The following is a 17,362-nucleotide window of genomic DNA, read 5'->3' as shown; positions in this document are numbered from 1 at the left end:
TCCAACAAGCATAACACTGAAAATTTCATCAAAATCGGATTTAAAAGAAAGTTCTGACATTTTAAGTTTCGCTTAATTTCACAAACCGTTTCATATGCACATACTGGTCGGTATGCAAATGAGGGACTGATGACATCACTCACTACATATTTCCTTTGAATTTTATTACTTGAAATATTCTAATTTTCTCCTCATTCTCCTGTAAAGCAAAGTTTTATTCCTCCCTGAACATGTGGCATTACCATTGTTATAACATATTATGGTTCAGTTAAGTTGGTCCTCAATGTAAAATCTGTAAAAATTGAAATATTGTATAATTCAAACAATAAAAAACAAGAAATAGTGAGTGATGGACATCACCGACTCCCTCATTTGCATGTCACTGATTTGTGCATATACAACTGTTTTGTGAAAAATAAGCAAAATTTTAAAATGTTATAACTTTCTCATTTTACATCCGATTTTTATCAAATTTTCAGGATCATATTTGTATGATTTTTCCCTATTTATTCAAATCAACATTTTTGTGGGGTGACCTTTAAATTATTTTTTGGATTTCCCGTGTACACACCGGCCATTCACCAACATCTTTTGTAATTTAAAATACATAATCCTGCCAATAAGTCACCACTGGCACAAGTTGAATAACAGGTCAAGTATATAGAACATTCAAGAATCAACCTTCCAAAGTACATATAAAAGGAAATGTTCTTTACAGTATTCAGCGTATTACCAAAAACTACTAATAATTAATTTCTTTCTAGTACATATTAATAAAATCTATCTAAACAAATGACCAAAAATAATTCTCTTCCAGAACGTTCTTCAGTTGTAACAAATTCTAGAGAGTTCTTTGTTTACCTTAGAAGGGTATTTTACATATTTGTAATCTATACTTTTTGTCTTTCATCTGCAGTGTGGTGCTATCAAAGATGTAAGAATGGTGACCAATTACCAGAAGAAATTCAAAGGTTTTTGTTATGTCGAGTTTAAAGATCAGGTATGAAGTTCGAACATCATTTATTTTTTTTTCATTGCAGGCTTAAAAACCCCAATAAGTTTGCCAAAATGAATTTTCAGATTGTAACCCTATTTTGAAAAGCATATCCTGATGTTTTGAAATAGTTGAAATGGGTTTTAATTGTGAGTCAGCTATTTTTCATATTAGGAATATAGGGGAACTTGAAGAGCAGTCTGTTGCATTGGACCTTGTTTTTTAAAGATATTGTTGGGGATTTCATAGACAGATTTCGATAAATCATAATTACTATTCCAATATTTCTCACAACTGTACTATCCTGTGAAGGTGATTGCATGGATTCACTTTGACCATGGTCTAGCTCTGTGCATGAATTATGGATAGATGTAAATGTAAAAAAAAACCAACTAAATATTGTATGTGTCTAATATTCATTGTTCTTTTTCCAAGCTAACATGGTGAAGAAAACTATTTCACTCATCATTCCAAAACAGTTACGAAAGAAGTGAGCACCCGATGGGCTTTCACATGGAATCTAAGCTGTTTGAGATCTCTGACAGAATAGGCTATCCATAATTTAAACCAAAATTTTAGGCCATAGTTTAAAGTAAGCCTGAGTTCAGCTTATGGGCCATAGATTGCCAAATGTATCTTCATACTCACATTCATTGCAGTAAATAATCACTTTTCAAACATTTTGAATAATTCCGATGTAATTGTTAGTGAATAGCCAAGCTAAACTTCCCAATCCTAAATTAGCTACATAATCCAAATAAAAATACAATTTATCCTCACATCATATTCATTTTTTGACCTCAACTTTTCCCCCTTCTCTCTAGGGTTAGTGTTTTGCGTTTCCTTTACTAGTTTGTTTGTGCTCTATGTTTAATCTTTGCATCAAACTATATGTACTTCTTTATGTAGAGGGCCCCTCGTTATCAAGAAGGCTGTTTGGGGCATCCTAACCTATTAATAATATTTATATATTCATGATTTGTGAACTGCTTTTGGTTTTTCCAAAATGGTTTGATAAAATAAACTGTATTCAATTCAAATCATGAACAGGAATCTGCCAAGAAAGCATTGAAGAAAGACAGAGAGACCATTAACAACAGGCCAATGTATGTTGACCCTTCGAAGGACAAATCGGTTGCCACAAAGGAACAGAAGTTCTTGGTAAGGAAGTGTTAGGGATCCTCAAAATCAATATCCTTTGCAACATGAAGGCAGTGTTTCAAGATGGCCTATTCTTTCGTTTATTGAAAAGTTAGAGGATTGGAAGGACAGTGTCTGTGGGGATTTTTTAAAAATTTTGTTGTATTTTTTATCTCATTTTTTAAAATTATTATTATTAGTATTGTTTTTATTTTTTAATTTAATTTTACTATTTTTTTATATTTTATTTTGTAATCCTTTTTTTTTTAATTTATTTATTTAATTTATTTATTATTATTATTGTTATTATTATTTTTGTCTCACCTGCATAGCAGAGTGAGACTATAGGCGCCACTTTTCCGACGGCGACGGCGACGGCGGCGGCGGCGTCAACACCAAATCTTAACCTGAGGTTAAGTTTTTGAAATGACAGCATAACTTAGAAAGTATATGGACCTAGTTCATGAAACTTGGCCATAAGGTTAATCAAGTATTACTGAACATCCTGCCTGAGTTTCATGTCACATGACTAAGGTCAAAGGTCATTTAGGGTCAATGAACTTAGACCATGTTGGGGGAATCAACATCAAAATCTTAACCTAAGGTTAAGTTTTTGAAATGTCATCATAACTTAGAAAATATATGGACCTAGTTCATGAAACTTATACATAAGGTTAATCAAGTATCTCTGAACATCCTGCATGAGTTTCACGTCACATGACCAAGGTCAAAGGTCATTTAGGGTCAATGAACTTTGGCCGAATTGGGGGTATCTGTTGAATTACCATCATAACTTTGAAAGTTTATGGATCTGATTCATGAAACTTGGACATAATAGTAATCAAGTATTACTGAACATCCTGTGCAAGTTTCAGGTCACATGATCAAGGTCAAAGGTCATTTAGGGTCAATGAACTTTGGCCAAATTGGGGTATTTGTTGAATTACAGCCGTAAATTTGAAAGTGTGTTGGTCTAGTTCATAAAACTTGGACATAATAGTAATCAAGTATCACTGAACATCCTGTGCGAGTTACAGGTCACATGATCAAGGTCAAAGGTCATGTAAGGTCAAAGAACTTTGGCCACGTTGGGGGTATTTGTTGAATTGCCATCATATCTCTATAAGTGTATTGGTCTAGTTCATAAAACGTGGAAATAAGAGTAACCAAGTATCACTGAACATCTTGTGCGAGTTATAGTAGTTTTCAAAATCAGCACTGCTGCTATATTCAATCGCGTGATACAGGTGAGACGGCCAGAGGCATTCCACTTGTTTATTTATTTATTTATTTATTTTTTTTTGGGGGGGGGGGGTTCAACAGATATGTGTTAATCAGATATGATTATGTATGTTGGGGGCTCACCAATGATATCTGAAACACCTTAAAGAGCAATGTTGACACATTGATTTACTCATAATCATTGTTCAAAAAATTAAATTTGGAAAAACTATTATCTCCAAAGAGATTTTTGCACAATAAGATTGAAAAAGGTGGAGTAAAATTAATCAAAACAATGATCCAAAGTGTGATTTGTCTTGGTGTTTAATTGATACTTTTGGACTGCATTGCCATATGCGAACCGTAATCGCGGGTATTGAGTTGGTATTCACAAATAATTCAAGATTTTCTTGGTTGAAATAAATGTCTCCAATGTAAGTCGTATTTAATGATGATAATAGTAATAATGTTATAATGTGCTTCTGTTAAAGTTGAATTAAGAAGACGATTCCAAATATTGAGATATTTACATTAATAGCAACCTTACAACCCCCCAAACACTAAGAGGTGATTCGACCCCCCATTTTCTTTTTTCAAAATAGTGAATTTGAACGATTTATCCCTACCCATTTTCCCTGAGTTCGCTCCTGCAATGCCTACCGAGACGGGTGTTCTTTGAGTGTGACGTCACCGGGGGGTATTCGGTCCCGGTTTAGTAAACAAGGCAGTGCCGTTTTGTGTACTATGCACGTACTCCGTCATATGGAATAACTGCAGTTGAAGTTGTATCTGCGAGCCATAGAACTTGCAAAGAGGAAATGATTAAAATATTTGTGGCCGTACTATTATTCCAAGTATGTAAATTCCCTCAGAATGATACCATAGACCCTAAAGGAATAATTTCAAGGTGAATAATATGAAATTTGATCGAGATCTTCTCACCAGTCGATAACGTAGCAGACGTGTTATTATGACATATTTATCCGCGTGTGACGCGGCTCTTGCAAAAAAACACAGTTGGTTGCGGAATTGCTTTGTGCCGACCGGCCGCCCGCTCCGGCGCAGCTAGCTGTCGAGCTACCGTACCGTTCTTGTTGTCTTCAACCATAGAGATGTATACTAATTACTATATATCTTTCTGTCTTCAACTCACTTCCGAATAGCGTTTGTATGTGTGACGGTGACCCCTAGCGTAATTAAATATAGAAAACAACTCAGAAGGCCGAGAAAGAATACTATACGTTTGGTTCAAGATTGTTCTGTGGAATGAGCTATGAGTGGAAATGATCCAGAGGATATAAAAGTGGAGTCAAAGACAAAAGAAAAGAAGAAAAAACGCCAGGGGATCGCTGCACGGCCATGAACTAAGTCGACATACCAGACCATAACAGTACACTCAATGCCTGGGTGTTGTGTGTACTAGTATTATGCGTTCAGCGCGCGCTGAGCTAGCCGCCGGAATTACTTTCCAGCTACTCACTTGATTGAACATCGTGATAAAATAAATGAGAAATAGTGAAAATATCATTCAATAACTCACTGTTTGCTATCTTACATCATGATTGAAGAGTTCATGGTGGTTATTCATACTGTTTTTTATACAGGGAAAGTAAAGATTTGTACATATCAGTCCTATTTGTTTGATTTGAGTTGCTTTGAAAAAAAAATTGTAAAATATCTTTCTCTCTCTGCATAGCATTTCTGTATGACATTCAGGCACCTCTTATACTAAATTCCCCCCGGTGACGTCACACTCCGAGTGACTTTTCTGTACACTCGTCTCTCGGGCTCTGACAGGTGGCTAATTTCATAGACTTTCAAAGCAAAATATCGAGAAGGCAGAGGATTATTGTGACATGCTATGTGTTTGAACAACTTATATATACTATATATTGTATGTAGAACCTATATTTATGGAAACTCACCCCCTTCTTAATTCAACTTTAAAGAACTAATAATGGATGTTAGTCACCAAGCCACTGACTATTGATAGAGGTAATGTAATTGTAATAGTGGGTATAATAAAAGAAAAATTGAATACTACTACTTCTGTACTCAACTACTACTGCAAATCCCATTTTCATGTGTCTCCATGAATACAGTATGAAAACAAGATGGAGAAGAATAAACTCTTTGTGACTGGCCTCCCTCGAAAACTCACCAAGGAAGAGCTTGAAAAGACTTTTAGCAAGGTGAGTAAACAGAACTTTGTTCCTATTTGTACATGTCTTTGTTAAGGATCAATTAAGCCAATAACCTAATTATGGTTGAATTTAACATAATTCTATGTTTTCATGCTATTTTGCAACAACATCCTGTATCTTTGTCTTTTTGTTCCTCCTCTCCGTTTGCTAATTATTGAAAGCAATATTTTCAGCATCATTTCCACTTTCTCCTTTCATTATTGTTTTACATCTATTTATTTTTTAAAATCATCTCCACCTCCTTGCGCTTTCTTTTTTTCTTCATCTTTTTCTTTTTTCTTCATTTTCTGCTACTCAACGTCCTCCCCTTTCCTCTATATCATCTTGAACTTTTGTTATTTCTTCTCCCTCCAATGTCTTTCCTCTTTATTTTTTTTTGTTATTCTCTTTCTTCTGCTCCTCTTTAACTACCTTTTCCTCATTTTATTGTTGTCCTTGTTGTTGTTGTTCTTCTTTGTCTCCTTTCTCTTCTCCTTCTTCTCCTGCATCTTCTCCGTCTTCTCCTTTGTCTCCTCCTCCTCCTATTCCCCCTCCTTCATCTCCTTCTCCTCATTCTTCCTTCTTCTCCTTCTCCGCCTCCTCCTTTTTCTCCTCCTTCTACTTCATCTTCTCCTTCTTATCCTTCTCCTTCTTATCCTTCTTCTTCTTCTCCTTTGTTGTCTTGTTATTTGTCATCGTCGTCGTCTCCTCCTCCTCCCCTCCTTGTTTCTGCTCATTCCCTTCATTTTCTCTCTCTCTCTGTCTTGTTTATCCTTAACCCTAATTCTCCCGGGGGGGGGGCCATTATGGCCCCCCCCTCGACAATTTTCGCGATATATCTGCTGCGCAAAATTTTTTGACCTCGCCGCTCACTGACTTTTTACTTTCAAGTCTCGCGCAAATTTTGAGACCAAATTTGTGATGCCCGGGTACGCGGTTACAACATTACGCAACATTATGTAAGTGCATGTCAGACCAAAAATTGCTCATAAACGTGATTTCATGTACAAATCCAATGCAAATTGTGTATTTGGCCAAAATTCATAAATGTATCATTATTTCTACTTTTAATGATTAAACTTAATTAATTTTGTCTTGTTTATGATTAGAATTAAGTCTGGAACGATTTCCATCGAAAAAACAATAAAAAACAAAAAGTAAAAAAACAAAGAAATACATAAGAAATAAAAAAAACAATAAAATACATAAGAGCTCGGTCTTGGTACCAGAATTTTTTCATTCACAATTGTTAGGAATGCTATAAAGAATATTTTCACCAAAAAATAGCATTCTAGGAGCTTTATTTAGTGAATCAGAGCAAAAAGTATGATTTCATGAATAAATTAGCATAATTAATTCATATAAAATGAAAATATATGAATTCAGTGAAATTTACCAATGCAACTGTGTAGATTACGTCATTCTCTACCATCATGCAAATTTTCGTTGTGATCGCGCAATCCACGGCTGAGATCTTAAGGGGGGGCCATAATGGCCCCCCCCCCGGGAATGACAAGAATCAAAATACCCCGGGAGATTGAGGGTTAAGCCTGCCTTCCTTACAACATCTTTTTTTAACGCTATAAATGATAATAAAAAATTGAAAAGTTTGTTTTATTACATGTACTTCACATTCACTTCCTCTTTTTGTAGCAGTTTGTGAATAATCACTTTTATTTATTAGTTTTATTAATCTCTTCAGTATTGCAGAAGTATCTTAAAATACTGTAAATAGAATATAGTGCAACTTACTCTATATTCCATCAGATAATACAACCTTTGATGCATGCACTTGCTTCTATGAAAAAAAACGATTCTGTGTATTTCTATTGTAACTATTTAAATTCTTTATTGCATTTCTGTTCCAGGAGAGAGTGTAGTGATGTGAGGTTTCCATGGAAACATTCATAACATTGCCTCCTGCTCTTCAGAAATGTCTGAAAACACTGATGAAATCCAGTGTAGACATGCATGTATGGGGGTGTTCTTATTTGTAGTTTTTTTGGGGGGTGTGGTCTTTCCGTCTTTCTCTGAATTCATGTAAATTTAACATAAAACATAAAAGAAAAAAAGAGAAAAAAATGTGACCGTCTAGCTCAAAACCCTCAGAAAGGCAGCAGATCTGAATTTTTAGCTTTTATATGTATTTTCAAAAGGCCGGTCTAAGCATAATATTTAAATCTAATATCTCAAAATTGAACAAATATTAGACCCATGTAACAAGATTGAATGTAGAAAAATTACAGTACTATAATAAATAAGTACTTTTCCTGTAGAGAGAATTCAGTTTCTCTATACAAGTGAAAGTATAGGCTAATTTAGTCTCTGAAATATTAATAGTTATCCAAGAGGTACATTTTAAGACTAGCTATATATGCACACAGTCAATCACAGATCATACACAGTTCGCGCCCCCTAACTTGTGAAGCCCAAATTACTTGTTTGGCATCTTCAGAGAACTGGGCCTCGTATGAATTTTAGTGGGGGTATTTGCTGGATAGTCATGTATGCAATTTCGCACAATGGATATCACCAATTATATACAGCATACTAGTACATTACTCCCTGAATATAATGCATTGTATTGTATGTTTGTTTCGTAGTATGGTAAGCTCAAGGATGCGCGCATTGTAACCTACAAGAGCGGAGTCCCCAAAGGATTAGCCTATGTTGACTTCGAAGATGAGGTGAGTTGAGTGATCGTTTACCGAAACAGATGAAGGGTTCGTACCAAATATCTGTCACAATCCAACAGAAACAGGCTTCAACTATTTTCAAACACTAATCTTTGAATTTAGCCATTGTATAACAGAAAGCAACATGCAAAAAAAAATGTATACTGAAATCTATGTCCAATTCCATGATTTATTTTATAACCAAAAAATATGCTTTCAAAGGTCAGGCTATAATCATTTTTTATTGTAAATTTGATCGTCATGCATTTATATATTAAGATTATGGATTCTATTTTTTTCTTGCCTGAATGGGGTTCGGCAAAGACAGAGAAAGCAATTTTCCTGTTGGGTTGTTAGTCTGTGACAAAAATTTAAAGTTTTTGTTAGTCTGTTACTAAAATGTTAAAGTTTTTTTCATTTTGCTCTCGTTCCTACATTTCTGCATCAATTATGCTTAGTACATATGATCCTTGAGTAATACCACTTGTGTGTCCATGAGGGTGATTGAGTCGAAGGTCATCTAGGGGTCAAAGTGTCAAATGATATGTCATGTCTGTTAGAAAAATTTTAAGTTTTTGTTCAACTTGTTCTCATTCTTTATTTCTGCATCAGCCATGTTTACACATGGTACATATGATCCTTGGGTAATACCACATGTGTGTCAATGGGGATGATGGGGTCAAAGGTCATCTAGGGGTCAAAAGGTCAAGTTTTTGTCTCACCTGCATAGCAGAGTGAGACTATAGGCGCCGCTTTTCCGACGGCGACGGCGGCGACGGCGGCGGCGGCGGCGGCAGCGGCGGCGGCGACGGCGGCGTCAACACCAAATCTTAACCTGAGGTTAAGTTTTTGAAATGACAGCATAACTTAGAAAGTATATGGACCTAGTTCATGAAACTTGGCCATAAGGTTAATCAAGTATTACTGAACATACTGCCTGAGTTTCATGTCACATGACCAAGGTCAAAGGTCATTTAGGGTCAATGAACTTAGACCATGTTGGGGGAATCAACATCAAAATCTTAACCTAAGGTTAAGTTTTTGAAATGTCATCATAACTTAGAAAATATATGGACCTAGTTCATGAAACTTATACATAAGGTTAATCAAGTATCACTGAACATCCTGCATGAGTTTCACATCACATGACCAAGGTCAAAGGTCATTTAGGGTCAATGAACTTTGGCCGAATTGGGGGTATCTGTTGAATTACCATCATAACTTTGAAAGTTTATGGATCTGATTCATGAAACTTAGACATAATAGTAATCAAGTATTACTGAACATCCTGTGCAAGTTTCAGGTCATATGATCAAGGTCAAAGGTCATTTAGGGTCAATGAACTTTGGCCAAATTGGGGTATTTGTTGAATTACAGCCATAAATTTGAAAGTGTGTTGGTCTAGTTCATAAAACTTGGACATAATAGTAATCAAGTATCACTGAACATCCTGTGCGAGTTTCAGGTCACATGATCAAGGTCAAAGGTCATGTAAGGTCAAAGAACTTTGGCCACGTTGGGGGTATTTGTTGAATTGCCATCATATCTCTATAAGTGTATTGGTCTAGTTCATAAAACGTGGAAATAAGAGTAACCAAGTATCACTGAACATCTTGTGCGAGTTATAGTAGTTTTCAAAATCAGCACTGCTGCTATATTGAATCGCGTGATGCAGGTGAGACGGCCAGAGGCATTCCACTTGTTGTTCAATTGCTCTCATTTCTTTATGCTTACACCTGGTAGAAATTATCCTTGGGTAATACCACAAATGTGTTGGAGATAATGGGGTCAGAGGTCATCTAGGGGTCAAAAAGTCATTTTATTTTCAAATTGATCTCATTTCTTCATTTTCGTATCAATGGTTTTTATACGCCCCATCCTAGATGGGACGTATTATGGTATCACGCTCGGTGTTCGTCCGTCTGTCTATCTGTCCGACCTTTAAATTTTCCTTGTATACGCGATAACTTCAGTTTAACTTAACCTAGGCTCATATAATTTGGTATGTATAATACCAGCATGGATCCCAGGTAGCCTACTGATTTTGGGGTCAAAAGGTCAAAGGTCAAGGTCACTGATATATTTTCATCTTACCCTTCTGCAGTCGTCGTAAACGCGATAACTTCACTTTGAATTAACCTAGGCTCATATAATTTGGTGTGTATAATACTAGCATGGATCCCAGGAAGCCTATTGATTTTGAGGTCAAAGGTCAAGGTCACAGTGATATGTATTCATCTTACCCTTCTGCAGTCCTTGTAAACGTGAGAACTTCAGTTTAACTTAACCTATGCTCCTATAATTTGGGGGTGTAAGATACTAGCATGGATCCCGGGAAGCCTATTGATTTTGAGGTCCAAAGGTCAAGGTCACAGTGACATGTTTTATCTTACCCTTTTGCAGTCCTTGTAAACGCGATAACTTCCGTTTAACTTGACCTTGGCTCATACAATTTGGTGTGTATGATCCTAGCATAGATTCCAGGAAGCCTAATGATTTTGAGGTCAAAAGGTCAAAGTCACAGTGACAGGTTTTCCTCTTACCTTCTGCGGTCCTTGTAAACGCGATAACTTCCGTTCAACTTGACCTAGGCTCATATAATTTGGTGTGTATTATACTAGCATGGATCCCAGGAATCCTACTGATTTTGAGGTCAGAAGGTCAGAGGTGAAGTCGCCACCTTCTACTTTTCTTGCTTGACCAATAACTCCATTTTCCGCGTTACAGGCGGGCGTATAATGTGCTCGCCTTAGCGACACTCTTGTTACACCTCGTAGAAATGGTCCTTGGGTAATACCACACCTGGGCCCCGTTGCATAAGAGTTACCCTTATGGTAACTCTGCCATGCAATGGTAACTTGCATGGAATCCTTGATTTTGACTGGCTGTTGATCAGCGTCACCTAGGTAGTTACCATTGGATGGCAAAGTTACCATTATGGTAACTTTTAATGCAACGGGGCCCAGGTGTGTTCTTGACGATAATAAGGACAAAAGATCGTATCGCCTATTTTGTCGATGGCAGGATCAGGCGAGACTCGATGTTCGTGGACCACCTTGTTCATACAGCATGTGTTAAATAGCTAATTATACTATTTAATTCTGTCTCACAATGAATTGACGCACTGATTAGCCTTAACCCATGTTCCCTCTATCAAGGCGTGTGCTAGCAAGGCTGTGATTGGTCTAGATAACACTCAGATTGGTGAGCATACCATCACCGTGGCTATCAGCAATCCACCCACCAGGAAAGCTCCCATCAAGGATGCTGCTGCAGCTCCTCCACCATCCAATCCCCCAGAGAGGCAACAGAAATCCCTGGGCTCCAAGTAAGTACCACCCATCCACCCAAACATTGCCAGTTATTATCGTTCATTTGTATGTCCTGGGGGTGTTTCACAAAGTATGACTTCACAAATATTTGCGATCAATTGCAAATATTCTGTTGCAATTTTACAACTGATAGATCAATGTTAACTGTAGCAAATCAGATTAAACTTCTTGTTTCAAGGAGCAGATTAGCAATCAATCACTAATTTGCAATTAACTACAAGACATATGATTGATTTAGGGACCAAAAATAGACTTGCAATTGATCGCGAGTTTCTTGCAACACCCCATAAGTCGCACTTAAATGCGGATGCGTACATGATATGCAACGCGCGGTCTTATTGATAGATATGCAGTAGTGCGTGTCCTCATGACACGATCTGACCAATGCGGTCAAGCCTTTCATACCGTACGCAGCTCAATATTTAAGTGCGACTCAAAGTCATACTTAAATCTTTGTGAACCCCCCCTGGAGAATAATTTTCCTGGTATTGCATCACAATTTGCTTCACATTTTTCAAAGACTGCAGATTTTTACATAGAACTTTACTTTAATCCTATATAGGCTGGGGGGGGGGGTTTACCATAGCGGCCCCCTTCAACGTTTTGGACAATATTTATGGAACCAATTTTCAGCATGATCGTCGGTCAACGGCTAAGATTTTAAGGGGGGCCTCACAGGCCCCCCTCTCCCCCGGCCTTATGATCTCTCGAAATTCCCCGGCGCAGATAGGGTTGATAGTTGAGAGTTTTTCTCTTATGACCAAAAATGCTCATAGAATTTCGCAAGCATATTTATGTCCATGTCAGTTTTTGCTTGGTGCATATTGAAGTACATGTCTTTGTTTTTGTTTTTTTCTCGTCCATCCATCAGAGATGAGGGCGAGGGGGATTCAATTGATCTGTATCACTTTGTGGCCCTTTATCTTTAAATGAAACTAGTTAAATAACTTAACCACCTAACTTAGATTAACTTAACTACCAAGTCTTAACTACAGACAAAATAACTCTGAAAATAATAAATCTAGCATTTCTTAATTGATAAGTTGAGGTGACATGTTAAAATTTACTGGCAAGACAGTCTTTAAGAGCTACTGTCTATTGAGAATCAGGCAGGGGTGGAATATTTGGGTCTGCAGATTTTTAAAAAATACTTTGAGGTATTAGTACATTTTTAAAATAAATTTTTGTTAACCCAAAGTAGACTTGGCCACACTTTCAAAGTTTGCATTTGTGTAATATAATCATTTTCTTTTCTTTTCACTGGAGTGACTATGCTAATAAAATTCGGTATATTCCATTAGTCGCTAGGCAACAAGCTACAAACATAGCTTCCCAGACCCCTGCCACCTCTACAGAGACAGGTCGTGTGGTTTTTATGACTCATAACATGCTTGTTTATTTGGTATTTTCAGGGATAGAACACGAATAATTGAGTAGTTGAGGTTGACTGATGTAACCTGTGTTATGATCATAGCAGGGAATAATTTTGCTTTACAAATTTGAATAGCATTTTTGGTCATGAGAGAAAAGCTCTCAACTAACTTATGTACAGTCCTAGGTAAAAATATGCTATACCAAAGACTTGTATGCATACATGTAGCAGTCTTTCAAAAATGTGGAGCAAATTGCGATGCGATACCAGGAAAATGATTCCCTGCATAGTTATTATTGATCTTGTTATCATCATCACCATCATCATCATCATTCTCATTACTGTTAATCATTTTATTCCTCCTCATATTATTCTTTAGTATAGTTATTGAATTAATCGTCATTAATGTAGCAGCATTGGTGATACTTATTGGAAATTACAATTATAAATTGCATTTTGCTCTTCCATTAGAGGGCATACATGTATGGATTGAGACTGTGAATACCCTGTTTGCGAAATTGCAAAAAAGTATTGATTGGATTGTTGTTAATGTAACACTACTAACATGAAGATCAATACATAAAGTTTTGCTTATGTATGTTTTCAAAACTACGGTTTCAATACCACCTTTGCTCAGTGCAAATTATTTTGTATTCCTACAGGTAGAAATGAAAATCTTAAATAACATTTGTTTATTCCATAGTAGCTTGGTCACATTTTGCCTATGATGATCCAGTGGAGCCAAGAAACATCAATATCTTCCATATAGAGTACCGATGTGATGATGTCACAAAAAAAAAAATTTTGCATTTCAGCGTTTTTTATACCATAACTCAGGAGGGCATGATAGAAAGCGCCCACTACCAATATTTGGTGGGAGTTGGTCCATGGGGGCCTTAGATATGAATTCATGAATAATTAGCCCCGTTAATGTATTTTTGGCCTGCTTCCTGACATTCAAAACCAGGCCAATAATACATTGATTTCAATGGGGCTAATTGTGTATTCATGAGGTCATATCTAAGGCCCCCATGGACTGATTCTCACCATATTTGGGTCATTTCTTCATGCTCAACTAAAATATTGTATAAAAGTGGTTTTAAAAAAGAAGAAAATTAATCACGTCACACTTTGGTACTCTAGTGAAAAACAAAAAGAGAAGCAATGATTCATTGGGGGTGTTTTTGTTTATATTGTGATGGGTCCATGAGATGACGGAACACCAAAGATCATATCTCCCAATCTGTTACTTTTGGGATGTTGAAGAATTATAATCGATGCTGTGCAAGCAAGCGGAAATATTTTAGGGATAAAAATGATGGAAAAGGTATCTTTTTTACCACCAAATAAACGTTTGATCTATACATATACACCAGTGCATTAGCACCATGGTTCACCAGACGTGTATATGTACTTGTGGCATCTGTGTTTTCTTTGACATTGTTTTTCTTAAGGAGACATGTAAATTTGTGAAACATGAGTTGAAATTCATTTTGAATATGTGACATGCTTCCTTTTGGTATAGTAAGGCAGTACATATATGTGCAACGTCTGTAATCCACAGCCCAATGTAGTCTAAACTTAAACAACATCATTTTCATTACAGGGGCATTGTTGGTCCAAGGGGTAAAGGGCGCACCCAAGTCACGCTGCTACCCAGGTCACTCAAACAACAGAAAGCAGCCCCCAAACCGAAGCCTTCGTCATCTTCTGACGCCATGGAAACCAACGACACCACCAGCAATGGCAAGGCTGAGGGCGAAGGACAGAAGAAACCCAAGATGTCTAATGCTGATTTTGCCAAAATGTTTCAGAAATGATGGATGGAGACCGAGTAGGAGAGATCTCTGGAGATTACCGGGACCACTCTTGTCTTCAAGGCAAACCCATTACACAAAGGTCAGCGATTGATCACGTAGTTGGTTTGTGCGATCAATCATAATAATTAGCCATATGATAAGTCACTGGAAAGACCCAGAATGCAGTTCTATGAAATGTGTTGCATGGAAAGAAGGAAGGTGAGTTGCTTGCAAAGAAGGAATAAGTAAATCCGTTCTGATAATTATATGATCATTCGTTATAAAAGCTATGTGTTATGGAACACCAAATGCAACATCGAAGAATCAGTTGCATATAAAGTAGATTGATTGAAAGAAGGAAGATTTGAAATGTTTTATTTAGGAGGAAGTAGGGTTTCCCTTGGAGAAATACGTTAGCAAACAGGATAACAGCCCTTGTTGATATTTGCAGCTGATATTGTGTTTGTTTGTCATGTTTTGCATTTTATTGTAATAATCCAACTCTTTCTTACAATCTTCTTAACATGTATGAATTTTAAAGATTTGGTGGTATTTTTTTTCTCATGATTAAGCACTGGTTTAATTCCAGACTGATATATTTCACTCTGCTCTTTTATGGAATGTTAACTTTTATCTTACTTCCTTGACATATATGAAAAAATATGATAAACTAAAGAATTCATTGAAAATCATGTTCCACTCTTTTCATAACATGGTCTTAAATAGCCCAATTAAATTAGGGTTAATGTAACCAGGGCTACAGGAATACCACAAAATAATTTCTAAAATCATGTCGCTCACTGTATGAAATCATCATGGCACGCCTCGTATTTTAATTCTTGTACACCTCATAGAAAATATATTCCTCGTTGTCAGCAGAAGTATTTGGTTTTATCGTGTAAAACACTATTCTTTATATTACAGACAATGTTTTAATTGAAAGAAGATTTGACTGGTTATTTCATTCAGAATGTCTTGATTTTCGTGATGGTCATTTTCAAAATGCATTATTTTCTCTACGCGTATTTGGTTGTGTAATACAAAGCTTAATCGTGTTTTCAAAAGGTGAAAGTTCAAAGTGTAGCTGTGTATGTAGTTGAAATGAAAGTTAAAGATGCTTTAATTTGTTTCTTTATGTTAACATTGTACGTATTGACATGGCTGAAAACAAAAGTCAGATATCTTCAGTACGTGGTTATAAGTCAGCCTAAGTTTGCTTGAGATAAGCCCTCTTTTTTTATTAATCTCAAGTGTGAAGAAACCTCATATCCACCAGACCAAGTGGGGGTAATCATAGCTAAAACACCATGGCATGTCACCTTTTGTTTACAGAGAAGTGGCATTCTTGATCCAATGTTTTGGTAGCATGTGATGGTCATGGTATGGTATCATGAATCAATCATTCCAAGCCAAAACAAAATGTGTCTGGATAATTCAGCAGATAGCATGCTGTTTTGAAGAAAAAAAAACCCAAATGAAACCCATGATGTGGCAGCTAATTTCCTCATTCTGATCTGTTGGAAACAGTCTTTGCTGAGCTTGAGATGAGGACTGGTGATATATATTTGTATTCATGCAGAAAAATACGAGAGAAACCGGATGCAAGGTGGTGTAATATATGAATGGTACAGACAGAAGAAGAAGATGACAAAGAAGAAGAGGAAATGTAAACATAGAAGAAGAAAAAACAAAAAGACAAAGAAAAAAATGAAGACAAAGATGAAGGAGGAGGAGGAAGAGGGGAAAAAAGAGGAGAAGAACAAGTTTGTGTATGTACAATGAAAGTATATGGTTTGTCAATTATTCATCACTTTCATTTTATAACTTTATAACAAAAAATTACTCGAAACTTGTAAAACAAAAAGTTTTTTTTTATGTTAAAAAGTAAGCTATTGTTAACATAAACAAAAAGAAAAAACGATTACTGTATTCCTCATTTCTCCCTTATACTATATACTGAAATATTTTTTAATATTTTACTTTTAGTATCAGTTTCTTTTTAAATGTTAATCTTGTCTCAGAGCTCAAATATTATTTTCCTTTTAAAAATGCAGATGTGATTGCGTTTTTAACCTGGTTGTGTAAAAGATTACATGCCCGTATGATTAAATCATAAGTAACGTGTGAAATATTTTTCCAACTATATTTTTATCCATTAGCGTGGTGTCTTTGCCATTCCACGGCTTCAAAGCTTTTAACTAGGATCTAAGATTCAAAGAAGATTGGATTTTTTATTATGACCAATTTTTAACACATCCATTGTTGACGTACAGTCATATAATCACCATGTGTAAAACAATTATCTTATTTTGCCCACATCAAGTTGATCCACACTTGTAGTCTGTAAAATACATGAATAAATATATGTTCATTTTAAGCTCTGTCGAAAAATTCAATTTTTCCTTCTTTCATTTTCAGCAGGAAAAGAGATGAATGGCGTGTTTGAAGAGATGAGGTTGATGAATTCAAATAGAATGAATGATGTAATAATTTGCATTAGCAGTAATGCTCCATTTAAGTCTAGTTTTGTCCAATGATGGCATGATCTACCTTGTACTCAGAAAAGCATCTTTTAATTCCCTCCCTCCATTTGGAGTATCCTTTTTCAATCCAACCCTTCCTCTCTCCTCCATCACCCACTTCTCC

At 36.2% G+C, this 17,362-nt stretch overlaps 1 protein-coding gene across 2 annotated transcripts in view; it reads left to right on the top strand.

Moving 5' to 3' along the window:
- Positions 1-17,093, top strand: part of LOC129254353 (squamous cell carcinoma antigen recognized by T-cells 3-like) — a 39,425-nt gene extending 22,332 nt beyond the window's left edge. For both annotated transcript variants that reach the window (XM_054892813.2, XM_064115549.1), the window contains exons 17-22: positions 917-1,000; positions 2,045-2,155; positions 5,458-5,547; positions 8,142-8,225; positions 11,372-11,541; positions 14,524-17,093. In XM_054892813.2, coding sequence (XP_054748788.2) covers positions 917-1,000; positions 2,045-2,155; positions 5,458-5,547; positions 8,142-8,225; positions 11,372-11,541; positions 14,524-14,737 — 753 coding nt within the window. In that variant the 3' untranslated portion in view covers positions 14,738-17,093. The remainder of the gene's footprint in view (positions 1-916; positions 1,001-2,044; positions 2,156-5,457; positions 5,548-8,141; positions 8,226-11,371; positions 11,542-14,523) is intronic.
- Positions 17,094-17,362: the final 269 nt, after the last annotated feature.

This window comes from Lytechinus pictus, chromosome 2 (genome assembly GCF_037042905.1).
Source record: "Lytechinus pictus isolate F3 Inbred chromosome 2, Lp3.0, whole genome shotgun sequence".
Taxonomy (NCBI): Eukaryota; Metazoa; Echinodermata; class Echinoidea; order Temnopleuroida; family Toxopneustidae; genus Lytechinus; species Lytechinus pictus.
This window is presented reverse-complemented; position numbering and strand designations above follow the sequence as displayed.